At 47.4% G+C, this 27,710-nt stretch overlaps 2 protein-coding genes across 10 annotated transcripts in view; one reads left to right on the top strand and one right to left on the bottom strand.

Annotated features, from left to right (window-relative positions):
* Window positions 1-1,407: 1,407 nt before the first annotated feature.
* NTHL1 (nth like DNA glycosylase 1) lies at window positions 1,408-15,032 on the bottom strand. 2 transcript variants are annotated; one of them, XM_084641396.1, is made up of 6 exons: window positions 14,886-15,032; window positions 13,037-13,287; window positions 7,747-7,917; window positions 6,831-6,990; window positions 2,431-2,536; window positions 1,408-1,544 (listed from the first exon to the last, which is right to left on the bottom strand). In XM_084641396.1, exons 1-6 carry the CDS (start codon window positions 14,992-14,994, stop codon window positions 1,421-1,423), a joined length of 921 nt encoding a protein of 306 aa, XP_084497522.1. In that variant the 5' UTR covers window positions 14,995-15,032; the 3' UTR covers window positions 1,408-1,420. The 2 variants fall into 2 exon arrangements, with proteins under 2 accessions (XP_084497522.1, XP_084497523.1); XM_084641397.1 differs by having other exon boundaries at window positions 14,876-14,995.
* Window positions 15,033-15,119: 87 nt separating this feature from the next.
* Window positions 15,120-27,710, top strand: part of TSC2 (TSC complex subunit 2) — a 44,025-nt gene continuing 31,434 nt past the window's right edge. For 6 of the 8 annotated variants that reach the window (XM_084640637.1, XM_084640636.1, XM_084640635.1 and 3 more), the window contains exons 1-14: window positions 15,120-15,143; window positions 16,664-16,828; window positions 17,423-17,509; window positions 18,617-18,727; window positions 19,506-19,650; window positions 20,349-20,466; window positions 21,676-21,724; window positions 22,337-22,462; window positions 22,763-22,836; window positions 23,216-23,342; window positions 24,826-24,969; window positions 25,333-25,470; window positions 25,999-26,102; window positions 26,914-26,995. In XM_084640637.1, coding sequence (XP_084496763.1) covers window positions 16,691-16,828; window positions 17,423-17,509; window positions 18,617-18,727; window positions 19,506-19,650; window positions 20,349-20,466; window positions 21,676-21,724; window positions 22,337-22,462; window positions 22,763-22,836; window positions 23,216-23,342; window positions 24,826-24,969; window positions 25,333-25,470; window positions 25,999-26,102; window positions 26,914-26,995 — 1,443 coding nt within the window. In that variant the 5' untranslated portion in view covers window positions 15,120-15,143; window positions 16,664-16,690. Of the gene's footprint in view, window positions 15,144-16,663; window positions 16,829-17,422; window positions 17,510-18,616; window positions 18,728-19,039; window positions 19,058-19,505; window positions 19,651-20,348; window positions 20,467-21,675; window positions 21,725-22,336; window positions 22,463-22,762; window positions 22,837-23,215; window positions 23,343-24,825; window positions 24,970-25,332; window positions 25,471-25,998; window positions 26,103-26,913; window positions 26,996-27,710 lie in introns of those variants that run through there. The other 2 variants (XM_084640638.1, XM_084640639.1) reach the window with 2 other exon arrangements.

The following is a 27,710-nucleotide window of genomic DNA, read 5'->3' as shown; positions in this document are numbered from 1 at the left end:
TGTGCTAGGCAAAGTTTGCGTGATGCTTGTGCAAGAACAAGCTGTTGGAATCTTAACCATTTCAGTAGCAAAGTTTCCCCCAGCTTGGGCTCAGCTCCTCAAAGGCAACTAAATCTCTCTGACGCTCTGGACTTCAATGCAGGGCTGCTTGGAAGCACACTAGAGTCCCATGGGGGAATTCCTGCAGTATTTAGGGGGATTTTCTGTTTCCTTCCCCAACCCCCAGCTGTGATAAAGTTGGCTGAGGTGTTCTCCTGTTTCCATTTCAGTTGGCCCCCAGTTCTTTATGGGTTAAATCTGGACACAGGAAGGATCAGTCAAAACAATATTTATCATCTGATTAAGCCAAACCACCACAGCTGCTACAGGAATGGGTGGTTCTGTGACAGATTCCCCCCACACCCAAAATTCAAATAGCTGACCACTCCAAATTTCAAACCCATTTGACAAACCCCTTTGCAATCCAGCACCCTTTGAAAGGCAGACCCAGCACCAGGATCAGAAATAGAGGTATGTTTACATCCCCATTGTGGCAGGTGTCAAAGGAAAGCATTTATGCATGTGCTTAAATCCTGCAGACTTCAGTAAGGTTGAAACACATGCTTGAAGTGCTGTCCTGAATCAGGGCCCAAGCTCAAAACAGTTCCCACAGGGAGAGTGTGTTCAGAGCAGGGCAGCATTGCAGAAGCTGAACTTAAGAACGGCCCTGCTGGCCGTTCTCTGCATCACTCTCGATGCTTCCCTGGTTCTTGGCTACCAGCAAAGCCCCAATTTCCTGGTCTGGGTGGCTGGGCTCATCTTTATGAAGCCCGAATTGTACCTTTTTAATGTAATATTCCGCCCCATGGAGGGCTGCTTCCCTGCTGCCTGGTCTGCCCCATACTCCCATCCCTGCCTCCAGCTGGCCCTTGCCCTGCTCAGTCGCTATGCCTTGCAGCTGGGTTGGGGAATGAGGCCACCACGGTTTCCTCCTGCACTGTAGAGATGTCAGTAAAACCTTAATAAAAAAACCCACCTTTCTTAAACCAGTTTGTGCCCAATCAGCTTGAGGCAGGGACTCCGGCCATGGCCGGGCACCGAGCTGGCGGAGGTCTCCTTCCAGCTCCATCAGACACTGCAGCGTGTAGCATTTCCCCATTCCCACTGTCCCTGCGCAGTGTTTGTGTTAGATGCCCCACACCCAGGGACTGCCTGCAGAGCGGACTCAGCGGGACGGCTGCATTTCAGAGAGCTTTTCCTCCTCAGAGATCTGCTATTGCTGGGTAGCTGCTGATTCCCATCCCATCTCTCCGCAGCACGAGGTCTCCTCTCCCCCATCCCCTCCTTGCTCCAGGCCCAATGCAGTCTTACTGGGGCTCAGAGTCCAGCGGCTTCACAACCCCGGTGCAGATCTGTTGCTCTAGGAGGAGCAGCCATTCCCTCAGCATCTCTTTGCAGCCGGGCAGACGTCCCTGTTGAGGCACTCTTTGCAGCGAGGGTTCACAGGCAGGCAGATCTGCTGGCCGAAGCCCACGAGAAGCCAGTTTATCTCACTCCAGAGATCCCTACAGACCCAGAAGGGAGAGGAGTTTTGTAAATGCTGCTGCTGGGCAGGACTGAAGACAGGCTTCTACCTGAGCTCACAATATGGCTGCTGGCTGTGCGATACACTGGCACCGAAACCCCACTGCACCCGTGGCCGGGCCTTACACATTCCAGAGGCCACCGCACACAGAGTGGAGCGCTGGTTTGGAGCACTTGGTGGAGTTTCCTTCCTGTTCAGCGCCTGTTATAAGTCTCTGATACACAGAGAAACTAATTGATCATTTAAGATATCGGCCAGAGTTCATCCCTGGTGAACGAGATCAGCAGACAGATCACCCCGATTAGACGGTGCAGTGGCCTCCCAAGGGAAGCAATGGCCTTGGGCTGTGTTAAACTAAACTGGACAGTAGAGAATGCGCGATAGGGCACAAGTCCAGCAGCACAGACTAGGGGTGACTAAAGTCTCAGCCATCTCGGACGTCTGTGAACCGTCTAAACAACTGAACGAGTGATGCTCCCCGGGAAAACAAGAAATAACTTGCGGTTATAAGTCCCAGGCCTATGTGCTGCAATGCCAGGCTTCCTTTCCTGCTGCGGCCGTGACAAGGGGAGGGGACAGGCTCACTGAAAATGCCATGGGGCAGGGTAGGAAACAGCTCCGCAGGGTTCTGCGCACTGGATGCGGTAGCTGCTTGTTGCCATAAACCACAGCAACGAACAAAAGATGCTGCAGGCTGGTACTGGGGAAAGGAGTGCAGGTGGAGGTTTCCTGTGAAGATTACGACAAGGAGGAGGAAGGAGGGGACTGTCGGGTGGGTGTGTGTGTGTTTGTGTGTGTGAGAGGATTTCAGAGCCAAGCAGCAGCTGAAAAACAGCCCAGATCCCCCGTTGCTTGAGGCACCTCACCTGGGCAGCCAGTCCTCCAGCGCCGCTCTGGTCTCCTCAGGGGTTTTAGTTTCCTTCTTCACCCATTTCAATCTGTTAGAAATCCTGTGCACATGGGTGTCCACACCTGGGGAGCAGAGAGGTTGGAGTCAGGAGGGAACACCTGGGTCAGGAGGAAGCAGGGTCTAAGGAGTTAAAGAAGCAGTCCACTCAGGACCCATAGCAGATGCACCAGGCTGTATTGGGAGGTTCTTCCATCTGAGGGCAGATGCCAAGTGGGTTTTTGCTGTCCAAAAGTAGGGCCCTAGGAGGCAGGGTACCATAGCTGGAGGAAGTGTGTGTGTGGGTGTGTCATAAATCGACACAAAGAAGGAACAGCAAGGTCTTGCCAATGGTGAAAGTGTGAAACAATCTCCCCCTCCTCCCAGTCTGCCATTCAGAAGTGCCAAGATTTGGGGCTTGAGTTGGCTTGTAGCTTTTTCCTTAGTTTTATGTATCCCCAGCCCTAAGCTGAACCCTTTGCAAACAGGCAGGTTGTCAGTCCTGAGGTTTTAGCCTTTGAAGATACGTGGCAACCTCCAACCTCCGCACCCGAGATGGCAAGGAGTGTGTGAGCTGGTCTCACTGATGCCACCACGCTCTTGTAGAGTGCTTTTCATCCACAGAGCTCAGCATGCTTTCCATGGGAAAGGGGGCGGTGTCATGCCCACCCGGTGGCTGTGGAAACTGAGGGGAAGTGACTTGCCCACGGTCACACAGCTGGGCAGCAGCAGAGGTGAGAGCGACTCTCGGGCCACTGCCCTATTCACTGGACCGGATGCCTCTCTCAAGGACCCTGGACCGGAGTTCTCAGATTAATGCAAGGTAAGACTTTGCCTTTTCCTCTGAATTTTCTGCCAGTCCGAGAAACCCCTAACACTGCCCAGCTAGTCCATGTCCCCAGTGTCTTGCCCGTGTGTTGGGGCTACTTGCTGGCATATTTCAGAGCAATTATTTTTGGCACTTCCCTATGAGAACATGGATTAAACCAAGACTTGCTTGGAGTTATGACTAATGTCTTGGGGGTGGGGGAGGCAGAGTTATTCATTCTCCTGTTCTGGTAGCTACCAGGCTAATCTCAGATTGTTAATCAGAAATGCAGGAGCAGATGACAGAGCATGGACAAGAAGGAAAAAGAGCTCCTTCCATTCCCAGCTCATTCCATCAACGCTACACAGCCAGGAGGACGCGGGTTGTACAACAGAGGTCACAGAAATGGCCCAGGTGGGTGACGTATTTGTCAGCTTGCTAGCAGCAGGAGGGCACTTCGTTTATCGTAATTGGTCTGGCTCCATAGCAGTGTTTTCTGTGTGTATTGTACCCGTAAGGGCTGAATGAACAGAATGCTGACTCCCCAGAGGAAGAATGGGTTTGCTCATTGTGATTTCTGTTTGTTCGTTCAGTAAACCCTCACAGTCGCACTCCGGTCATCCACAGCGCTTGGAGCTTTCGGTGTGTTCAAACCCCCCGGCCCCAAAAACCCAACACCTACAAAAGCCAGTCCTCACCACGTCACCAAATGAAAATCTCCCGCTCTTCCCCCAAATTCTCCACCCCTCCCACTTCCCTCAACACAGAACAGCTTGCAAGGGGCCCTGAAGGTCAAAAGATTCAGGTGCTCTCAGACCAAAGGATGGGCAGTGAATTTCAGAGTCACACCTGGAGAATGGCCTGTGGCCTCCTCTCATCTCACAGGAGCTCTGGTGTCTACATGGATAGCAGGCATGGCAGCATCACCCAGGGACACAGCTGATCTTTCAGACAGAAAGCCCTAACCGGTCTGGAAGCTGGGTCAAAACCAGCAGCATTAGCAGCATTCTGAAACCGAGGCAGCCAGCACATGTCCTACATAGCCCCCAAAGGTCAGGATTGTTACAATATTTGTATTTCAGTGATTAAGTAGCCAATAATTACGGAGTTAATTAAACAATGCTCAGGTGTTTTAAGATGTACTTTGTCCCAGTAATTAAGTTACTGGTACTTTATTCTTTAAGTACGCAGCAAGGGAAAATGTGCCAGAGGAGGATTTCCAAATACAGGACCCTCGAGGTATGGAGCCGAAAGAAGTGCACCGATTTACCAAAGCACCAAGCTCCCACATGTTCCCACTGATCCACTGGGAGTCCCTGCAGCAATGCTGATCTACCAGGGTTAGCAGCACTCAGGGCTGAGGGTTACTGTAAGACCCAAGCCCTGCCAAGCCACAGAACAGCGTAGAAGCATTATGGCCAGACAGGGTGTCAGGAAAGGATGCGAGCCAGCTCAGAATGGCTCAGAACCAGGCTGAGCAGAAAGTCAAAGCCCTTTCCAGCTGCAACCATGACATCTGCACTGCCAATGGATTAATATGGGAAGGCTAGAAAACAGCAGCCGCCAAGCCCCAAAGGCCACTGCCGGGACTTTGGCCATTTTAGTTATATCTTGAAGGATGATAAATCGGGGGGAGGGGGCAGGGGTGTGTGCGCGCGTGCATTCACATAATCGAAAAGACTTCTCTTCACTGAGAGCCTGATCCTAGAAGTCCCTTTGACTTCAGTGAGGGAGTTCTCTGCATCAGGGGTTTGCTAGGTGGGTCTCAGCATCAAGTGGGGTTACCTCTCTGCAGGGATCACGATGATTAAGTCATGAGATGTCGCTGATCATCTCAAGAACTTTACGAGGATGCTATAGAGAGGAGGCTCCTCTCTAGACATATGGCCCAAAAGTGGTGGGACGTGGCTTTGAAGGAAGCCATGATTTTCCCAGGGCGACATCGCTCTGAGCAGACTGGGGCCACAGGCTGCCCACTGTGAGAAAGCCAACCCATTTGACTTACAGTTTGTTTCACCATAAACAGTTTTCTTTGTGGCGGTGTGATCTAGCAGGGCACAGGACTGGGGGCCAGGACTTCTGGGTTCTCTTCCTGCAGTGGCCTCAGCTGACATTAGGCAAGCTGCAAACGCTGCCCCTTCGTTTCCCCAGGAAATGCATTTAATAATGGTACACAAAGAGTTTGGAAGGCTCAGGGAATGTTTGAAAAGTGCTTTGAGAATTTCAGATGAAAGGCTCCAAGCACAAAAGTAGACTATTGTTAGATCAGCCGTGACAGACTGGTCCTTCTGTTGCTAATTGAACAAAACCCAGGAAATGGCTGTAAACAGGAAGAGTATAGCTTTGCCTCCTAAATCAAAACACTGCATACAATTCCTTGGAAAGCTATCAGAGCTCCCTCTGGACTCTCCTCCCCAACAGCGGATTAACTGTTCAGCAGGAACAACAGACTCAAAAGCTTGTCAGTCTAGTGCAAGAACCACGCTTGGTAAAGCCGAGTTTCAAGACACAGTTGTGGCCTGTGTTGAACTTGGTATTGAATTTTCACTCCGAGCAGGCGTCATTCATCAGGTGGTAGCATTACCAGGTTTCCCATGACTCTCTCTGATTAAGCACCAAACACACTTGGAATATTAATCTGTCCCCACAGACCTTGATGCATACCTGGAGCTCCGTCTTAGCCTAACAGAAAAGCTAATATGGCAGTGCCACCTGCTGGCCCTGATGAGCTAAATCAAAATCCTGCCTTACCCAAATTACGTTCCTTTAAAATGAAGGGGTACAATCGCTACCAGAACCTCACTCCAATCCAACCGAGCCGCTGAGGCCCATTCCCACTATAAATCCAAGAAGGCTTCAAATGATCAGCTGAAGACGTCGAAACAGGACCTGAATACAGTGCTATCTAGGCCTCCAACTTTATAAAGTTTCCAGTACCAGAAACAGGGCAGAGAAACAAAGACACTGATTGCCACAAACCTCTTGGCTGACAATTCCACAAGGAAACTTGTGGCTAGGAATTAAAATTAATTCCAATTCAACCTAAAACAGCCAGTTTCAAACAAAATCCTCCCAGGGACTGTCCGCAACTAAGCTCTTTCTAAGTATAGTTGCAAAATTCAGACTACCTCGGTCCTTTCTCCAGCTGGCCCTAAAAGACCATTTCTGAAGTGAGATTTGTTTAAACAAAAAATATGTTGTTATTTAACAGAGGCATCGTGGAATTACATCTCCGTTGCTTTGCGCTTTTCATCAGGGGACCTTAAAGTGTGATACAGGTCACCACACATCGCTAGTTATTATTAATTAAGCAATGCCTTTATTCTTAATCAGCACACGTAGGAGGTAGCAATTAGACCCATTTTGCAAATAAGTAAATCCAGGCAGAATAAGCGACTAGCCCAAGTGACTTCACCAGCCTTAGAATCCTTCAGGTATAGAGATCTATGGTTGAAAAGCTCCCTATAAGAGCAAGGTATTATGATGTTACAAGCAATGGATTAGGAAAGATAAGGATTGGGAAACGTGGGTGGATCACGGGAGAGCAGCGCCCTACACACTGCAAAACATACCGATCCCAGTCACGTTGTTCCAGGCAATGTCCATGAGCAAGTGGGCCATCTTGGGCCCAACTCCCGGCAGGTTCATCAGCTCCGCAATGGTACTGGGGACGTCACTCCCATATTGCTGCTTCAGGATTGCGGTCGTCTGTTTTATGTACTTCACCTTGTTCTGGGAAACCAAAGCAAACTAAGTTCCCATCCAAGAAATGCAGAGGAGGAACATGGACTAGACAACAGAACTATTTCCTTCATTTGAGGGAACTGACATGAGTTTGTGGAGGAAAATACAAACCATGTCCTAGATTTATCCAATATAGCAAGAAGCTGTAATGTGATCACCTCGAACCATGCCTGGGATGATGCCAACAAGTGCACTCTTGTCCTGGATACAGATTGCTAAAACTGGGATAAAATACGGCTTCCATATTACAGCGGATCAGGATGGAGTCTCTCATAAGCAGGACATGATACATGATTGCCTGCAGCAAGGAGGAAGAAATGAGGGTCTATGGTGGGGGTGAAAAAAAAGGAAATACACGCAAAGGGAGAAAGGATAGAATTCTCGCTAGCAGGTGAGTGGAAGAGGTGAGAGTAGCAAAGGAGAGTAAGAGAGGTAGGGAGCATGAATGGAACAACAAGGGGCACTGCTTTGGAAGAAGTCAAGATAAATAAATAGGCAACGACAGACTGAGGACAAGTCACTTGAAGCAGAGGTGGTTCCCAGTTGCCATCACAGGTCATTTGGATAATTTTTATGGAAGAAGGGGGTGAAGCTTGCAAAGGCTGATCCAACCACCCCGATCCGACTCATCTCTTTGTGCCTCGGATATTCCTGAGGCAGCTCCAACAGTTTGGGGACCAAGGGCATTATTCGACTTCTGCTTAGACACGCGGCCATCCACGACCACTATGGTCCGGCACTCACCTTCCAGAATCCCACTGGGTAAATGAGCTGCCCCAGAGTCACGTCATCTGTCTGCAGAATGTTGTCCACCGTGAGACCATGCTCCCGCAGGCGCGACATGGCTGCTGAGGTCACCTGATCTTTGGTCTGGCTGGACAGCATCAGCGACAGCAGAACCTGATAGCGCATCACCTAGAGGGTGAGATGGGAGATGGAGTGTCAGAGACCACTGGACTAGTCAGGGCTGGGATCCTGAAAGTTCTGGGTCTGGGGTCTGCAAGCCAGTGGGGTGCAGCAACACACACAAGTGACGTGCTTATCAATCTGTACCACGTGGGCCTCACCTCAGCTCTTACCTTATTACTTAAATAAAAGAGATTGCAGCCGAGAAGAGTCAGAAATTGCATCGACTTCCGTCTCCCCAAAACCCCTAACGTTTTCCTCTGAGGTAATCACTCCTTACAGAAGAGCAACAGTGAGTTATTATAATAACTCGCTGGAGTTCATGTCCATGGAATTGGCATCTCCGCAAGCTTAACAGTTGAAAGATAGAGCTGGGATGTTCAGAAATGCCTAGGTGATTTAGGAGCACATGCCCTTGACTTTCCATTGGATTTGTGCTTCTAAGTCACACCCACCTGACTCCTATTGGATTTCAATGGGATTTGGATGTCTGATTCCCACAGGCCTCTTTGAAAGTCCCAGACTAAGGGCTTGTCTCCGGGTTAGTGCAGGGCCAGCCAGGGCGTGGATCTACAGTGCGCCAGCTTGCCACGCAGTAACGTCCCACATGGGCACTGCAGTGAAAGTCACTCACATGGGACATTCTAGTCCAGCAAACTAGTGCACTGCAGGGTCACATGCTGACTTACCACACAATAACTCACCATGTAGACAAGCCCTTAGAAATTAAAATCAAATATGTAATGAGACATTGAATTGCTGGACTACTCTGGACAGAGCATTTCATTGAGATGAATTTGTTTCTCCAGACTCAGGCCTCATAACACTATCCAGCACATGGCATGGTCACCAGAAATACCCTCGTTGGCTGAATTCTGATCTCACACCAGCGTCAGTCTGGAGGCACTTCACTGAAGTGAGTGAAGTTGCTCTGGTGTAATGGAGCAGAATGTGATGTGGTGTCTTTAATTCCTACTTTACCACTGAGCTAGAATTTCCTCCCCTCTGTGACTCTCCACTGCAGACCCCGTCTCCCAGCTAGGCACCTGGTGCTGGGGGCTAGCGTAGCTGACTAAGATGATTGCAGAACATTTGGGCTACAATTCCAGCTTCAGACTCCTCAACCCCCTAAAAACAGCCCTTGAAAGTTCTGGCCAGCAGCCGGAAAAGCCCAGGGTTATTGTGCTAGGGGTTATTACAATGCCTAGGTTTATCTTGGAAGGAATAAGTCTATTCCCTTAGGGAAAAGAGTTATTTCCCAGTGAGGACTTGCGGTTCTCTTTAACCCCAGAGTATCACTTTGTGCTGGTTGATGTATCTTTACGGTGTCACACGCTGTCTCAGACTAAAGCAGAAGCTAACCATTTTCACTAGGGACTTCAGACTAGAACATGACCCCAGTCCTGGGGCCAGAGATTACAAGAAGAGCAATATGTCAAATAAATCTACCCAGTTGCATCTTCAATATTGTCCCTTTGGAGCCCTGTGGGCTTCTCAAGTATATGTTGCCGAGCTGTTATGCAGAGATCACCAGAGTCAGCCTGCCCTTTATCTAAATGTTTTCACACAAACAATGCCATTTGATAGAGTCTCCCTGCAGCCTCCCATCACAATATTGCACCAGGGTTTGTTTTTTGTACTGTTGCAGATGTGTGCAGATGCTCCCTTTGGAGGACTGCGTCATTCTGGGCCTCTGAGTCTGTGCCAGGGACTTGGGGAAGCACAGCACCATTCTCAGCACGCCCGCGTTTTTAAACAAATGTTTTCTTAATGGTGAACGAAGGGGGAGAAATACTAGATGTGTGTCCTTTTTTGCTTCTTTATAGTGCATAAAAGCAGCCTGGAAAGTTTCCTTCTGCTCCCCCCGCAATTCTGCTTTGTTCTTTGTGTTAAAGATTTAAGTCTTGTCTGCTCTTTAGATCCTGCAAAACTCTGTGGCTGAAACTCTGTGGCTGACGAGAGAACTGGCAGGATTACATCATCAGATAAGCCATCTAAGAAAAAAGCATAACCGAGAAGGGATTTGCACACAGACTGTTTAAAACTCTATTACTATCTATTTAACTCAAATATCTAGACACGGACCCTAAAGTTCCTTTGGCAGAGGGCCAACACCTTTGCCTCTTCAGTTACAGGCCGAGAGCTCTCCCAAACCACATGTCCAGACTCAAACACAAAGGGCACGGCAAGTCTATTATTGTAAGACCTTGCGCGCTCTAGGTACAAACTCACGCTCCTTTAGTTAAACCAGTACAAGGCTCCTGTGTGGCTGTGCGTAACTGGGTGGTTTGTCCCTTTATGGGCGATGGGGAAATGGGGCCAGCCAGCCCTGTTCTGAGGCAGAGCCCCTTTAAGAAAAAGGGGTTGGGCCTGGGAAAGGGGATAATCAGACCCAGCTGGAAAGCCCCCCCCCCCCAACTTCCTATAAAGGCTGAAAGAGCTCAGCTGAGGAGAAACTGCAGCAAGCTGTTTGGCCTGCAGCAGGAGGAAGAGACCCAAGGAGAAAAGCCTCTGGGCCCCTGCAGACAGTTTTGGGCAGGGGAACAGCTTGGTTTTGTGTTACTCTGCAAGTTTAGTATTGCCATAATAAACTGTGCCCGGAAGGAAGGGCCTGGACAGAATCTGGGTGAGGCATTTAATCCTTCCTGGGCTGAGGGGAGAGGGCAACAGCCTATAATCCGCTTAGGCCTTTTCTACCCGAGACAGTGGCACCAGTGAAATCAGTTTTTAAACATATTAAAATAGCTGCAAACTCCTGTGTGGATGCTCTTAATTGGTTGGAGGGCTCATTTCAGTTTCTTAAAGCTGTCTCTTATGAACTTCAGCTAACCCAAAATAAGAGCATCCAACCAGCCTTTGCACTGGTCTAACTGAAGTCATTTTAGAACTTACATTAAACTAGGGCACCGGTGTGTGGAGACCTGCAGGCTGCCTTTATCCAACAGAGAAGAGCAAAAAGGGACAAGCAACTTCCTTCCCTCCCCGTCCTTGCAAGTCGCCTTTACCGGAGATGCCCCATTGCAGTTCCCTGCTAGAAACCAGTGTAACAACCAGAAATTATGTTGAGAGAATCCCATTAGTAATGCTCACATTGATTTATTTTGGGAAGAGGTGGGTTTCCCAGCTCCTCTTAATGCTGGTTCCCCTCTCTGGAGACTGTTGAGACTAATCAGCTAGATGAGACTTATCCATGGCTCCCAAAGGGATTTCTGGAGCTGCCTTTATGAGCCACCAGCCTACACCAATTGGCAGGGACCACCAGAATATTTTTCCATTGCTTCTGCTCAAAACCAGACATCACCTTGCTCCCTGGCTCACAAACCTTAAGCTTCCCATCAGCAAGTGTCTCCATTTAAGATGGAATTAAAAAAAGAATCACGTCACTAATAAAAACCACATATGTGGCATACGTCACTCTTCATTAAGAACATAAGAACTGCCATGTTGAGTCGGACCATGATCCGTTTTGCCCAGTATCCTGTCTCTAAGAGTGGCCTGTACCAGAGCTTCAGGTGGAGTGTACAGAACAGAGCAGTTATACAGCGATCCACTTGTCTTCCACTCCCAGCTTCTGGCAGTCAGAGGGTTAGAGTTGCCCCAAGTGTAGGTTTAAGTCCCTTCCCATCTTGGCCAATATCCATTGATTGACCTATCCTCCATGAAATTATCCAGTTCTTTTTTCACCCCTGACTGTCCCCCTCCCAGTGTTTGTGGACTGCAGACTAGAAGTTACTTGCACCAGGGACCGGTTTTTAGCTATCTAAAGCATCTAGCATGTTGGTGGTGGTGGCACCCCTGTCTCCTATTCTCTGCCTTTGGCACACCACGGTTCAGTCTCCTGAGGGCTGACATGCTTCAGTCTAACCCAAATTAAGGGGTCAGTATGGGGTAACGGGGGGAAATTAATTAGCAGAGCTATGTAGGAGGTCAGGTGAGATGATCTAATGGTCCCTTCTGGCCTTAAACTCTACAAAATTAAGAAACCTGGTTCAAGTTTTGAGTGAAAAATGAACCTCCAGATCTGGAGGACTGTTTTGCACAGCTCTGCTGGCCACTCCACTTCTCTCCCTATGTTGGAGCTGCTGCCTGAGTGGAGAACAGCGGGGGAAATTCACACTGTTGTTCCATAGCATGTCTCCAGAGCCTGGCACTGAAGGGAGCTCCTTCACCACACTTTGCACTTTCCACACTTTCCTCTGGTGTGTCTTTTCCCCCCATAGGGTTCCTAACACTTAACATATTATTAGAGAATGAACAAGGGCAGATGCTCGTGGAGGCAGAATGAGCAAGAGGTGAGGGCAAGTCTCCCTCCCCCAGTTCTCATCTTCTGACTTGCTAAATACTTAGCTCTGTGTGATGGGGCTGACTGCATTGGCCTTTGTTGGATGTGGCTTCCAAGTACGTGGTTGTAGGATACAATTATCTCACTGTGCGTCTACGTGCTCTCCTACCACGCAGCAGTAGGGGATACGAGGTTTGTTTGTGTGCAGGGCTGAGAGGAGCAAAACGAACGGCATGGATCCCCAGCTGAACTCTGTGTCGCTGGCCCCACAGTAAAACAGCGTCCACCCCTTATCTTACAGTGACCTGCCATTAGCTCTCATTGGGCCTCCAGACCAAAGGATTAAGTCTCCGTCGCAAAAGTCGGAGCACAGCAACCCTTCATCATACTGGTTTCCACCAGGGAAGCGTCTCTTTAGTTGTAACACTCAAGATCAAAGCAGAGGCATCAAGATCAGGGCTGATGAAAGGGACGGTCAAGTTCAGGGAATGGGATGACTGACCACCCCATGGAACAGCCCTTCTTCGTCCTTCATGCCCAGCAAGGAACTGCCAAGGAGAACTCATCATTCATCTGGCAAGATAAACCACTCACTGAGTGACCAGAGGAATTTACACCATTTCTCATGGCCTAGAGTTCTCATACCTTTCAAACTTATTTTCCACGGCAGAAATATCTAGACACACACATCCCTGGGCAAATCACAGAACCTCTGTAAAACTAGGGTAGGGTACCTGCCCTCCAGTATGAAGGAGTGTGAGATCTATTGGAGCTGGAGAAAGTTGCACAGTATCGTCTGTTGCTCAGCTAACGCTCTCAGGTTGAGCGGTGAGCTGCGTGCTTTACCTCTGGAGGTGCGCTGGTGTCAAAACACTTCTCCGCCCCCATCTGATCCACTGGAGCATCCTTATTCCGTCTCATTTCCCGGATATTATCCAGCTGCTGCTTCCAGTTCCCTGGCTCCCATTTCAGTCTCTTGGAGTCAGTTTCCTCCTTCTCAGCAATGCCTCCTTCCAAAGAGTCATAGAGAACGCTGACTTTCTTCCCCTTCCTGCTGCTCTTTGATGGGATGGCTGCCGTGCTGTGAGCCCGATTTCCTGAAAGAGGGGAAAAACGTGACTTTCAGACCACAGCCTTTGGAATAAGGGGGGCCAAGTTTCTCCCTACACCAATACAGCGGAGCCATGCAGCCTAAAGTCGGGCTAAGGTTCCACCACGCCCTGCTTGTCCCGCAAGCCCTCCCATCTGGAACACAACCATGTCCACAACATACAAGTAAGGCAAGTTCTCCAGTGTAGACTTATGTATAAGAACTTATTGGAAAACGGCCCCTTTCACATGTAACAGCGCGCACACAGCATGACATGCTATCACGTCTCTGGCCTCTGCACAGGGCTGGACCACGCGCAAAGGGCTGCCTTCTGAGCCGCGGCAGCGCTTATCTCCGGTGCCTGCCAGTGCAGGGCTACGCTGGAGCCGGCTTGCCTCCTGGGTCATGCCAGGGGCAGAGTCCGTTTAATGGCCCCTTCTGTGGGGTCTCCGACAGCCCTCCCGGCTGGGGATGGGCTTGGTGACCCGATGGGGCTGTTCCACCGGTAACCTCTGTGAGCAGGAACTCAGAGTTGGATTAGCTGGGCCAACGCTCTCACAACAGCGACTGCACAGGGCCCGGGAGTAGGTGGGTGCAGGCAGCAGCTCCAGCAGGGGAGCCACCCCTTAAAGTTCACATCCCCTCATAGCCAGTCACCCCCCACATCAGATCCTCTTCCAAACCCACATCCTAGCCCCCCCTAGTGCACCCCACTTTCATCTCCCAGCCCCACCTCCAGTTCTTCCATCCCGTCCCCAGGTCCACTCCCCTTCCCTCTCCATGCACCCCACTTTCATCTCCCAGCTCCTCCCTCTCCATGCACCCCCACTTGCTTCTTCCAGCCCCTCCCCATCTCCCCCAGCCCTGCCTCCTCCATGCACCCCCACTTTCATCTCCCAGCCCCTCCCTCTCCATGCACCCCACTTTCATCTCCCAGCCCTTCCCTCTCCATGCACCCCACTTTCATCTCCCAGCCCCTCCCTCTCCATGCACCCCCACTTTCATCTCCCAGCCCCTCCCCATCTCTCCCAGCCCTGCCTCCTCCATGCACCCCCACTTTCATCTCCCAGCCCCTCCCTCTCCATGCACCCCACTTTCATCTCCCAGCCCTTCCCTCTCCATGCACCCCACTTTCATCTCCCAGCCCCTCCCTCTCCATGCACCCCACTTTCATCTCCCAGCCCTTCCCTCTCCATGCACCCCTTTCATCTCCCAGCCCTTCCCTCTCCATGCACCCCACTTTCATCTCCCAGCCCCTCCCTCTCCATGCACCCCACTTTCATCTCCCAGCCCTTCCCTCTCCATGCACCCCACTTTCATCTCCCAGCCCCTCCCTCTCCATGCACCCCACTTTCATCTCCCAGCCCTTCCCTCTCCATGCACCCCACTTTCATCTCCCAGCCCCTCCCTCTCCATGCACCCCACTTTCATCTCCCAGCCCTTCCCTCTCCATGCACCCCACTTTCATCTCCCAGCCCTTCCCTCTCCATGCACCCCCACTTCCAGCTCCCCCCGAGCCCCAGTTCATGCTGGGGGAGCCCCCCCCCCCCCGCTCGGGGGCTGCCGCGGAGGGGGGGGCAGCCCTGGGCTCTGACCTTCTCGTACCTATTGCTGCTGCTGCCGCCTCCCCCCGGGCCCTGCTCAGCTGCCTGGTCACCATCCTCCCGCCGCCGCCGCCCGCAGACAGCAGGGGACTCGGGGCTGCCGCGCACATGGCTCCGCTGGACTACAAGCCCCAGCATGCCGCGCGGCAGTCACGTGCCCCGCCTTACCCGGAAGGGGCGGGGCGGGGCGGGTCCTTCCGGCCGGAGTGGGCGGGGAGCTGTGAGCGGGGTGAGGGGGCCGGGCCTGCTGGCCGGAGGGGTGAGTGTCCCCGGGGCCCGGCAGCGGGGAGCTGTCTGGAGGGTACTGCCCGGGGAGCGGGGGGGGGGGCTGGGTGACATGGAGGGGCCCCCCCGCCGAGGGGCCGGGTAGGGGCCAGTTGGGGGGGCTGCGTGGGGGGTATTGCCTGTGGGGCTGGGGGAGGGTACCCCCTTGGGGAGATGGGGCTTGGGGGTTATGTGGGGTCGCCCCCCCCCCGTTGGGCTGGGGATTTGGGGGGCTCCTATGAGGGCTTGGTGCACTGGGTGGTTATAAAGAGGGTGTCCCCTGGGAAGCTGGGGTAGGGGGATGGGGTTTGTTATGAGAGCGCCCCCCTGCCCCCCACTCACCGTGAGCAGCTGGAATGTGGGTATTTGGGGGTCACAGAGGGCCCACCCCTGGAGGCTGTGAGGTTTATCGGGGGCATCCATGGTGGGGGAAATTGTACAAGGACCCCCTATAAGTAGCTGGGATATTAGGGATTGAAGGGCGTTATACAGTGGTCTTCCCATGAGAGCTGGGCTATATGGGTACTAGGGAGTGGATGTGGAGAGGACAATTCTGGTGGCGATAGGATGGGGGACTATGTGGGAGAGGGGTTATGGAAGGGGCCTGTCCCTCTAGGGAGCTGGGATATGTGTGGGAGGTGGGAGCGGGAACTGTACAGGGAACCACACCTAGATATGTGAGAGATTGGGGCTGGGAGAGACTTATAAAGGGATCATGCACAAAATACATATGGTGGATGTTGGGGATTAACTTGTTCCCAGTACTCATGGGACAGCAGGCCCATTGTGGAGTTGGGACCCTCTTTCTCACATAAAGGAGGCATATGTGATGAAGAGTATATTTATTTAGCACTTGCCATATTTCTGTAGCAGCTACTGATGCTGTACCTGGTCTAATGGGAGCCTGTTTTGTGGTGGTGTGGGAGAAATGGCTTCTGAGGACCTTCACTGTTTTTGGTTGAGATTGACACACCTACTCCTTGTACCCCTCTAGCCACCCCACTGTAGCTGGTGTGATGCAATATTTAATTAGTTTCACACTTTTGCCATCACTTTTCCTTTTTTCATTTGTTGCTACTTTCAAAATTTGCTCCGAGATGAAATTTACTGTACAAGGTTTTTAGCCTGGGAGCAAAACACCTTATGAGTTCCTATAAAATAAAACAACTGTACAGTTCGAAATTGACGTGTGCTGGTCAGGCATTTGGTGCTGCTTTATTGCACATACAGCCCTCTGGGAAAGTGCTGCCACAGACGGGGACGTCCCCTAGCTAGCTCGAGGACATGTTCAGCAAAGGTTACAGTGGCACAAGCATCCCACAACCTGGCAGCATCGCCCCTGCCAGTGTCTCTTCCCTGATCTGAAGGGAGTTCACTCCTTGGCCTGTTTGCAAAGACTTGCGAGAGTAGAGCTGTGTGTAAATATCCCATTGAAAAGTGAGATGGATTCCAGTGTTGCCTGGTTCTTAGGTTCTGTCTACAGCTCTCTATATAGTAACTGTTCTATGCATGCAGGGGCCTCTTGGTGTTTTCTTGTCAACAATGGCGAAGCAGCAAAGCAAGGATCCTGGGTTAAAGGAGAAGTTTAAGAGCCTCTTAGGTCTGGGACCATCCCGGGCTAGTTCCAAATCATCAGAGGGCAAGCAAACAGAGTTTATCATCACTGCAGAAATACTCAAGGTAAATTGTTATAGGGTTTGAGGACTGAGTTTAGAGTATGAGCTGAGATGAATGGGCGATGAGCACAAAAATGGAGGGGGTGTGACTTGGTGGTTAAAGCTGGAGACAGGGAAACGGGACCCCTGAGTCCTATTTCCAGCTTTGCCACTGACTCCGTTTGTGACCTAGGGCAATTCACTTATCCTACTTGTCTCTCAGGTCAATCATAGATAAAATGGGGATAAGGTTAAGTACCTCATAGTATTACCAAGTCTTAATTAGTTGACATATCTGGGTAGTTTGAGATGCCTGGCTGAAAGGCTCTGTGTCAGTGTAAAGTGCTATTATATTAGGCTAAATTAGAGCACACTTTCCATTTCTCCCTCATCCTGTCATCATTCTACATGAGCTTTAACCTGCTGATGTTGGTTACAGCTTCATTTAAGTGCATCTCTGTGGGGGTGACTAATGGTTAGGCTCTAAAAACAATTTTTAGACAATGTGGAGCTAATTTGATAATGATCCAAGTGGTCATTTTGAGAGCTGGAGAGGGATGTTTCTGATGAAGAAAGGCAGAGCCTGGGTTATCTTAATAATTTCCATTCTTCTTTTCAGGAATTAAGTGTAGAGTGTGGATTAAATAACCGGATACGAGCGATCAGTCAAATCTGTGAAGTAGCAAAAACCAAAAAATTTGAAGAGGTATGTTTGCTGTCAGGTGTAGGGTAAATGTTAGGAGGATTGAGATAAGCTTTAAGCAACAGCCTTTGACTTCTCTTGTAACAAGACACTTAAGTAATTTGGCCTACCTTTAACATTGTTATAATTGTTGTAATCCAGAAAGTTATATCTTGCATTTTTATTGTTCTGTACAAACCTATAAGAAATCAATGATCCTTGCCCCAAAGACCATTGGGACAATTTAACAAGTGTAGTGGAGCATTCTCCATCACTGGCAATTATTAAATCAAAATTAGATCTTTTTCTAAAAGACATGCTGTAGTTCAACGCAGAATTATTTCAAAGAACTTCTATGGCCTGTATTATGCAGAAGGTTAGATGAGTTGATTACAGTGGTCCCTTCTGGCCTTAGAATCTATGAATCTGTATTCGTCTGATTTGGACAGTGGAAACATAAACTGTACAACAAAGAGCTCACACTCCAAAGCAAAGCAGAGAGAGCATCATTGAAAGGCTTTCCAGGACAAGTAGCTTTAAGAGGTGCTTAAAACGAGACACCAAAGTTATTATACCTGTTGTAGGGTAGTGGGATGCTGCTCTTGACTTAACCTTATTAGTAGCTGTTACAGTCCTGCAGGGAAGTGTCCGCTAGTTCCCTCTGACCTAGAGTTGCTCTACGAACAAACAGGCACTGAAATAACTTTAAATCAGCTTTAATTCACACTCTTAATTATTTCTGTGCAAGTCTCTGTGTTAGATGCTCTTTATATCAGATTGTCATGTTGGTTAAACTCAAAACAAAAGCATCCACACAGAGACTTGCATGGAAATAGCTAATGGTATGAATGAAGTCAGTCCAGTCATTTTGTTTATGTGTACGCCAACTTTCACTGGGCAGATGTGGCGCACAATTTCCACTCTGGCCATAGGAGAGGTGTGTGGAAGTAGCACTCAGGGAAGAGGGCATTAGGAAGCTACGAGGCATGAATCTTGTTAACTTTCCCCAGCATGACTTGCCCCAATTCAAGAAGTGACCTTGTCGTAGGGGGAAGACCCCAGAACAAGCTTAACCCTGCTAACCATAGCTATCTAATAAATGGTGCTGTTGCTTTCTATGTCCACTTACAGCATGCGGTGGAAGCAATATGGAAAGTGGTAGCTGATATGCTTCAGCCAGAGCTACCAGCAGAAGCCAGACATGCTGTGCTTCACCTGCTGAAGGCCATCATTCAAGGACAGGTAAAGGCTCCCCCTTCCAAATAAGGCTTGCACAGAGCAAGATGAATAGCACTGGCTGGCTGGCTGCCTCCTGCCATTTAAATTCTTCTCATTCTCTATCTTAGTCCAGCTCAGTGAACAGGAAGAGCTTAGCATTCAGTTTGATTAATTCTCTTGGCTCTCAGTTTAACCTTTTTTCTCTTTTAATTGGGGAGGCATTTTGTACTCCTGAAAAAGGGAGTGTTTGCAGTGGCTGAATTCAATCACAGTGCAGCAGGCACAGTATAATCTTTGCCTAGACAGCTGTGTCAAGCACGTTAATCCTGACCTGCAGCATCCCTGCTATGGCAGGTACGCTGGTCATCGAGGCAAATTCTGTACATGAGCCTTTTTCTTCAGTCTGATCAAGTCAGGCTCTATGAAATCCTCAAGCTATTACAGCATCCCACTGAGCAGTGCTGTCTGTAGCATTTCCTTTTCAAGTCCTGGAATTCGTGGTCTGGCTGTTGCGACGTGGGCCACTTTCTGCATCTCTGGGGTTCTGGGCCTGATGAACGTTGGAAAAGCTGTCTGGGGTTAGCAGTGACAGCTTGATAAATGTCTCTAAGAGGCTAAGGAGAACTGACTGCATTCGCAGCAGACCATGGGAAGATTTTCAGTAGACACTCACACAGCCCAAGGGGGGAAAAGGTTGCTTTTAAAGTGTGATAACTTTCTGATAGTTTCCTAATCGTGGTCTGTAATAAGTCTAGTTTTCAGTTTCTATTGTATCTCACACTATAATTCTTTCTCCTTTCAGGGTGAGAGACTAGGGATCCTCAGAGCACATTTCTTTCAGGTTATCAAGGATTATCCTTCTAATGAAGATTTGCATGAACGGCTTGCAGTGTTCAAGGCTCTCACGGATAATGGAAGATCCATTACTCACCTGGAGGAAGAATTGGGTGAGTGCTGCATACAAATGCCGAGGGTTGCTGTTGTCTTCAGATTCTGGCATAGGATTGTCCGAAAGCTGCAATGCCGTTGTTTTAAAATCATGCTGAAAAAAGCTTCATGATGCTGGTTTTACCTCTTTAAAATAAAATTCCATGACTTTTCTATAAGGCATAAAAATTATGTACTATTCTACATTATTGTGTAAAGTTGTAGGGTACAAATTCTCCCATGCCAGTGTGATAAACAGTTTTATAGTAGTGACAAACCTGTGGATGTTCTGCATCTGTGAGTTTGGGGAGTTTTCTTAATTTTAAACTGTTGCTTGTTTATTTTTGGAGGGTTTTCTGTTGTTGCCGTCTTGTGGCAAACTTAATACAACCCATCTGAAGTTGTTTTACATCTGTAATGTGGTTTGGTCCAGGCAAATTTAGCAAATTCATAAAAATGTGAATTCAATGCATTTGGCAGTTTATAGCCAGATAGGCAAGTCAGTTGTAAGTAGCAGCTAAGAAAGAGTGTGATAGATCAAATAGCAGCCTTGGTCAATCGACCCTCACTCTTTATTATTGCCTTCTAGGGAGCAGTTTGTGTAGCTGGAAATACATCAAAGGACAGATCTCTTTTTCAGCAAGTAGGGCCAGAAGGGAATTTGCAGCATTTTTGGATTGAAACCATGTTGTAACACCACCACTTCCTTCTCCTTTAGCTGAGTTTGTCCTGCAGTGGATGAATGTCGGGTTGTCCTCAGAATTCCTTCTAGTTCTAGTGAACCTGGTCAAGTTCAACAGCTGTTACCTGGAAGATTATGTTGCTGATATGGTCCAGTAAGGTTAAACTACTAACACTTATTGTTTCTAAATTGCTGTGCAGAGTTTGTGGATAAATTCAGTGGTCTAAATTTTCAACAGACCTCCAGGGGTATCTGTTTGCGTGTGCAAATCTGGGTTTTGTGCACACAGATTGACCAGTTGGGTGACAAATGACCCAGCTAGCCTCGGAAAGTGTGCTTTGAGGGAGGGAAAGGGTATCTGTTGAAATAGTATTGGTGTGGCTGTGGTCAGAAAAGTGATTAAAAATGGCACCCAGGTGTTTTTATTTCAGAACACAGGTGGTTGTCAGAGCTGACTTTTCTGGCAAATGTATTCTTTTGCTGCTATTAGCTGTTTTGGCTCTGAAGAGTTATGGGAGAATGATCCTGTTTCTGGCTTATGTGCCTGTCACCAGAATAGTTCAATAGATTCCAATTGCAGGGCCAATTTCTGCCCAGAATTATACCTTTGTAACTGCACTGAAGGTGGGGTGGGGTGGGGTGGGTGTATGTGAAGGTAGAACTTGGCTGGCTTAGTCGTCATAGCTCAGTGATGCTTAAACCTGGAAGAACCCATCTCACTTTTCCAAACCCAGAACTGAAGATGCAGGGGTGACACTTTAGAAACCTGTTTGTGTAAATCAACCAAATTGATATGAAAGCAATGAAACACAAATATGGAGTCTCTTGATGTCATGTTTACTTACCTTTCAGAGTAGAACTCTCCTTCACAGACCAGATTGTCAAAAGAGCTCAGCTCCCAGCCACTCCCAAAACCTGATTCTTCTTGTTGGTACTGAGCACTTTTGAAGATCTGTCCATGAGAACTTAAACAGTATAATGCAATACACCAGCTCTTATGATATTCTGATCTATAAACCTGGGTTAAATTACATAGTGCTCAATCCCCTACTTTGTATAGGAGATTAACTTGACCATATTCTCTTCACTAGATTTATATACTCGGGACTCTGGTACCCAGCTGTATTTAATGAATAGTAATGGTAGTGCGATGTAGTTTAAGTGCAGCTGCAAACTAGCTATTCAGAAAAGGGCTGGTGACACTAAGCATGCTCCCAGAAGTATTATCAACTGAGCCACAGTCAGGAAAGTAACAGGGCAAACTTCTACACTAACCTAATTGTGTTAATTTTGGCCAATTTTTTTTGGTCATTTGTTAAATTTGATTAAAATAAACATATTTAACTACGTTTTCCTCCAACAGTATGATCTGCCTACTGTGCATTCAGACATCATCATCGGTTGACATAGAGGTCAGTAATTGGAGCCTCTTCTAATATCGATTACATTCTATAGAACTGATCCATTACAGATCAGGCCACTTTTGAATAGCTAGGCCAAAACTCTCTAGGGTTCCCAGGGATTTTCTTCCTTCAGGGAAAGCTGCTGTAGCAAAGTGTGGAGCTTACTATATTGTTGTATGTTGGGTGGAGAGAGGCATGATGACTTAGGTGTCTGAGCTTAGAGGTGGGAACCAGGATATCATGAGTCGCAGTCCCAACTGGGCAAGTCACTTATCCCTCTCTTACTCCAGTTTCACCCCTTGTGAAGTGAGGACAGTAAAATATTGTGAGGATTAACTAACTCTATAAAGCACTTTGGGGTCGTGTAAAGAACTGTACAGCTACTAAGTTATTAATTCAGTCATAAAACATTGGGACAAAGGAACCCGGATGATCTTGCTCAGGGATTTCCTTCACTATTTAACCATCCTTGTCATGGTTTGGTTTACATCCTGAACTGATGTATCCCTATTGACTTCTGAGGAGTTTTGTGGCCGTAAGTCAAGACAGTTTAACCTGCTGTATTTCAATGCCATGTCAAGGGAGAAGTGAGTAACCATTGTGCTTTTCACCCCCACAAAGGTCTCCCTGCAGGTCCTAGATGCTGTGGTTTGCTACAACTGCCTGCCCTCGGAGAGCCTCCCGGTATTTATCATCACCTTGTGCCGCACCATCAATGTTAAGGAGCTTTGTGAGCCATGCTGGAAGGTCAGAATTCTTTTGTTTCCCTGGGCATGAGTTCATGTACCATGCACAGTTCTGTCTCATTAAAGCTATGTTGTTCTGAATATTAGTATGTTAAAAATCTAGACTCCAGTTACCTTTATTATGATTATAATAGTTCTTTGAGAGGAGATCAGAGCATATACCACACTTCTCTAGTTTATTAAATGCTGCACTATCCATTATTAAATTGCGTATGTAACCTCTCTTGACTGACTGGACCCTGAAGCTGTATAATGACCTACTGAAACCTTCTCTGAAAATTCTCTGATACTTGCTTTTTAGCTTATGCGCAATCTCTTGGGAACCCATTTGGGGCACAGTGCTATATACAACATGTGCCGCATCATGGAAGACAGGTATGGAATGTCATGCTATTAAATTCTTTTTTAAGAAAAAGCTCAGTGTTGCTTTGACTGAAATAAATGACGTACTGATTCTAATGGGAACAGGAGCAGACCCAAAATTTCATGTGTGGTATAGCGGTTAGAAATTGTGACTGCTTTGTGATTTTGGACAAGTTAATTAACCTTTCTATACCTATGTTTCCCCATTAGTAAAATGAGAACAGTGCCTAAATGGTTAGTCTTCATGGTTTTAAGTCCTTTAAGATGCTCTGATTTAGAAGTACTAAGTATTGTTCGTTTCCCTTTGCATGAGTCTTGTACTCTAAAACTAAACCTTCTGCTATAGTGTGATCTAAGAAAATCTTGGCTTACCTTCTGCACCCTGTCTTAGAGCTTACATGATGGATGCAGCATTACTGAGAGGAGCAGTGTTCTTTGTCGGAATGGCTTTGTGGGGTGCACACAGACTGTATTCTCTCAAGAATTCACCTACGTCAGTGCTGCCCTCATTCCTCAAGGTAAAGTGGTACTTGGGAGGAACTTTTGTATTGTGATCGTGCCTAGGAGCCTCAGTCGTGGACCAGCATCACATTTTGCTAGGTGCTGTGCAAACTCAGAACAACAAGACAGTTTCTGCCCCTAAAGAACTTCCAATCTAATTATAAGACAAAAGCCAACAGTTGGATAGAGACAGATGGGGGAACACATGAAACAAGGAGGCAATAGCTAGTTCAAGCTTAAACTGATACTTCATTTGGGAATATTTTACTGATCCACATAGCAAATTCTTGAATTTTTCATAGTTCTGTAGAAGGGACCATTAAAACATCAAGCTGACTTTATTTAACACAGGCCATTAATTTCACGCAGTTACCCCATAACGTGGGTTAGACCTAAAGCATTTCAGTCCTCAGCAGAGTGAACTGTTCTGTGCACCGGCAGAGGGCTGGAGACACTGAGGTACCACGAAAAACATTTTAGACATTTTAGACAGCGAAAAAAATCCTGTCCCTGCTTCAAGTAGATTCCAGTCTACAGCATACAAATGCAGGGAGAGGGGACAAAGTCAGCATGAATGAAAAGTGAAGTGTGGCACTTTTTTTTTTTAATTAGTGCCAGGATTTTTTAAATGGAGAGACACCCTGAGGGGAGGATTAAGATTTATGAGCTTGTTGGCAGAAGTGCCTGTTAATGGAAACTGCAGCTATTTGAGAAAAGGCTGAAGTGTTCGACCGGCTGGGTGTTAGTGATGGAAGCTGTACTGTGATCACTTCTCCTCTACCAGGGCACTTATTAAACCCTTGGTGCGATATTAAATTGGGAGTAGCCTGCCACCTTTCATGCCCTCTTCTGTACTTTGGGAGGTGGCAAGGACATTTTTGTAATGGATTTTAGCCACAACAAAGGGAATGGCGTTAAAGTTCCCTTATTGGCTAGCCATGCTGTATGTTTGATCTGTAGATTATGCTTTAGGCAAGAGAGAGTCCCTGAAACAATATTAGAAGTTTCATATAATGGGCTTGGTTTGAGTGACCAGATTGAGTGGTCTCATTACAAAATCCTACTGTGTCTTCAGCGTTTGGGGACCTTTCAGCCAAACTGCGAGAGCTGGTATCACTTTCTCCAGCCGCATATTCCTGTGGAACCAAGTGTGCATTTTAACATCTGAGTTGCACCTGTTGGGAATACATTATTGTGCTTATAAAATGGCCATCTTTGATCGGCTTTTGCAGCTGTAGCCACAGACTTCAGGCTTGTCTATCCTTGAAACGCTACAGTGGCCATGCTGCAGCAGTGTCACTGTAGCACTTCAGTGTAGACATTTACTACAGCGACAGAAGGGGTTCTCCTGTCACCGTAGTTAAACCACCTCCCGAAGAGGCAGTAGGTAGGTTGATGGAAGGATTGAGCCCTTCAAACTTCTTAATATGTAGGATGTTGATCAACTTCAGTTTAAGAAGGTTACAGATCATTAACTGACCTGAGAAACTTGTGTTCCAGGCCATGACTTGTCCCAATGCAGTTGTATCATATGAAATAGTCCTGTCCATAACCAGATTAATCAAGAAGTATGGGAAGGAGCTGCAGGCTGTCACTTGGGATATTCTTCTGGATATCGTTGAGCGATTACTCCAGCAGCTACAGGTAGGTATTGAGCCAAATCTTGATATATGTTATAAAAATGTCTTGTAGGAAGTATTTTGGTTTATAAAATGGTCTTATTTTTTAATACTGAAAAGCACTCTACAGCTTCTGCTTTTGATGGGGGATAGCATGTACCCTGCCACAGCCTATAGACTTGGTGTCTGACGCTGGGGCTCCCCCGTCAGTGGAAGCTGTGCTTGTCATGGAGATGGTGAGGTATTTGGTGTTGAAAGGGAAGAGGACTGAGTGTGGGTCTGGCCTAACTTCTGACTCTAGTACTTCTCAGCCAGCGCTCTTATTTCAATTGTGACATACTTTGTAATGAAAAAGAAACCATTTAGAGCGGCCTTGTCTGTGTTTCAGAGTATAGAGAACCAGGATTTGAAGTCCATTGTACATGCTCTGTTGACTACTGTAGAAGAACTCTGTGACCAGAATGAATTCCATGGGTCTGAGGAGAGATACTTTGAACTGGTGGAGAGATGTGCTGATCAGAGACCTGTAAGACCTTCTCCCCCATCTCAAGTCAATATGGCCTGCTGTGGTTTTTTTCCCCTTTTAAACCTCCTGGAAATGTTTCTCCATACTACAGTAGTGTCTAGAAGCCCCATCCAAAATCTGGGGTCCATTTTGGGGGACATGGTATGAACGCATAACAAGGAACAGTCCCTGTCCCAAAGAGCACAAGAGACCCACAGGAAACATTCAATATTCCTATTTTACTGAGGTACAGGGATAGTAAGTGGTTTGCCCAAAGTCACACAGGAAGTCTGGCAGGGCCAGGAATTGAACCCAGAACTCCAGAGTCCCAATCTGAGTGCCCCCAAGACCATCCTTCCTCTTATTGTTCACGTCAGTATTAAATTTTTATCCCATACAACCAAGGGCGGCGGGAGTCATAAAATAGCACACATTATAAAGCCACAGTGAAGACTTCACAGCCCCTTGAAACCTGTTCTTGGAGGGAGGGGAAAGGAGATGCATGCACAGTATGTAAGCACGGGACCATTCTTACATTTTCTTTTAAAGGAATCTTCTCTACTAAACTTAATAACGTACAAAGCTCAGTCTATTCACCCTGCCAAGGATGGCTGGATTCATAACCTGAAGGTGTTAATGGAGAGGTTCTTCAGGTAGGAAACTGCAGCTTTAAAAAGAAAAGGTTGTTTCAATGTGTGTGCAGCCTGTTTAATGAACTGTCTGTGTTAAAACAATCTAACTCTCTGGATCTCTTTAATGTTAGTAATGGCTGCTGAAATATGGGGGTGATTCCAGAATGGAGGATTTGCTTTTTGTCCAATCAACAGAACAAAAACGTCCCACTAAGGCTTATCATCCTTCTTTTAAGAAAGTGGAGGGTGGCCATTGGCTGCTTCACTTCTCTAATTACATCTGTCCTGTGCTCCATTGAGTGGCACTCGTCCTTGGTATCAGAACTACAACCCTACCTCTTAATTATCAGTAATGCTTTTGATTTAACAGTGTCCGGTAGTATGGGGTTCTGCAATGGTAGTTTCCCAGAACATGCTTTTGTATTGTAGAACGATTCCCTGATATAGCAATCCAGAGCTTTTGGCTCCTTTTAATAAATTAGGATAAAGACCACTTCATCCCTGTGTACGTGGTTCTAAAGTTGTGGCACAGAGTCTCTCTCCCATTCACACATGCTCTCCCTGGTTGACTCTAAGTTTTGGCGATGGATACGGCTGCCAATGTGCTACAACAGGAGCTCTTTTTTTTGTAGACAGCCTCCAGTTTTTTCTTGATGGTAGCACCTTGTCTGCTTGGTGTTGCAACTTCATATGCAGAGAACATTCGCTGAAAGTTCACGTGGCCTTTGATTGTAACGTTTTTAACCGAGAAAAAAGGGAGTTTGTCACAACATGCTCTCTGTCCTCCCCTTAAACTCTTTTGTCCATTTTGGGTTTGTTTTTTCCCTTTTAGGAACGAGTGTCGTAGTGCAGTTCGGATTAAAGTTCTGGATGTCTTGTCTTTTGTCCTGAGCATTAACAGACAGTTTTATGAGGTTTGTATTTTATTGATATTTAGTTGCGGTGTTTGCATTTGAGATCTGGAACGGGTGGTAGAAATGTTTTAATGATGCTTAATCGTGTTAGTTCTTCAGGCCTAGTTTCTGCAATTCTGAAGAGTCAGTCCAACGGTTCTGAAAATGTAGGACACTGTAATTAGGTTTCTTTGCAATGTGACTGGAAGGACTTGCCTATTAAATGTGGTCCATAGCTGCGTTTTTTAAGTCTGTTATCGGTTTGGTGTATATATAATGGGAGTTGATATTAGCAGGTCTATTTTGACAATGTGCATTTTTAATTTTCACCTTGTGCATCTTGTGAATACCTTCTTTCCCTATCCTAAGGTTTTCCAGAGAGGTTGTCAATTCCATTCATTTTACTAAAAAAAAACAAAACTTTTTTTTTTTAGTGTTGGGGATGGGAGATTTAATCTGGTTTGGATAGAGACAAAGTTTAGTTTGTACCAATATGAGGTCAAGATATTATCTGACATGAGTGGATTGACTCTATTCAGTTCTGTCTTAATTGAAATCCAAGACGGTAGGCGCTGTGACAGAGCAGAGACCATTGATTTGCTTGTTAACTCAAAGGAATGTCTGCTCAGTGTGTCTGATGCAAGGAATGTGGAAGAGGCACTGCTCAGATTCCTCCAAGTTCTGTTAAACTGGCTACCGCCTCTTTGTTTCCTGCCTCTCTGAAAAACAAGGCCTG

This window comes from Lepidochelys olivacea (assembly GCF_965140295.1).
Source record: "Lepidochelys olivacea isolate rLepOli2 genome assembly, chromosome: 10".
NCBI classification, from domain to species: Eukaryota; Metazoa; Chordata; order Testudines; family Cheloniidae; genus Lepidochelys; species Lepidochelys olivacea.
Note: the sequence above shows the minus strand (reverse complement) of the source record. Positions and strands in the feature narration are given on the sequence as shown.

Coding starts and splice junctions, on each gene's coding strand:
- NTHL1 (XM_084641396.1), bottom strand. CDS start 14,994: ATGTGCGCGGCAGCCCCGAGTCCCCTGCTGTCTGCGGGCGGCGGCGGC. Junction 7,918..13,036: donor ACACCAGCGCACCTCCAGAG/GTAAAGCACGCA, acceptor CTCACCCTCTAG/GTGATGCGCTATCAGGTTCT. Junction 2,537..6,830: donor GAACAACGTGACTGGGATCG/GTATGTTTTGCA, acceptor TCTGCTCCCCAG/GTGTGGACACCCATGTGCAC.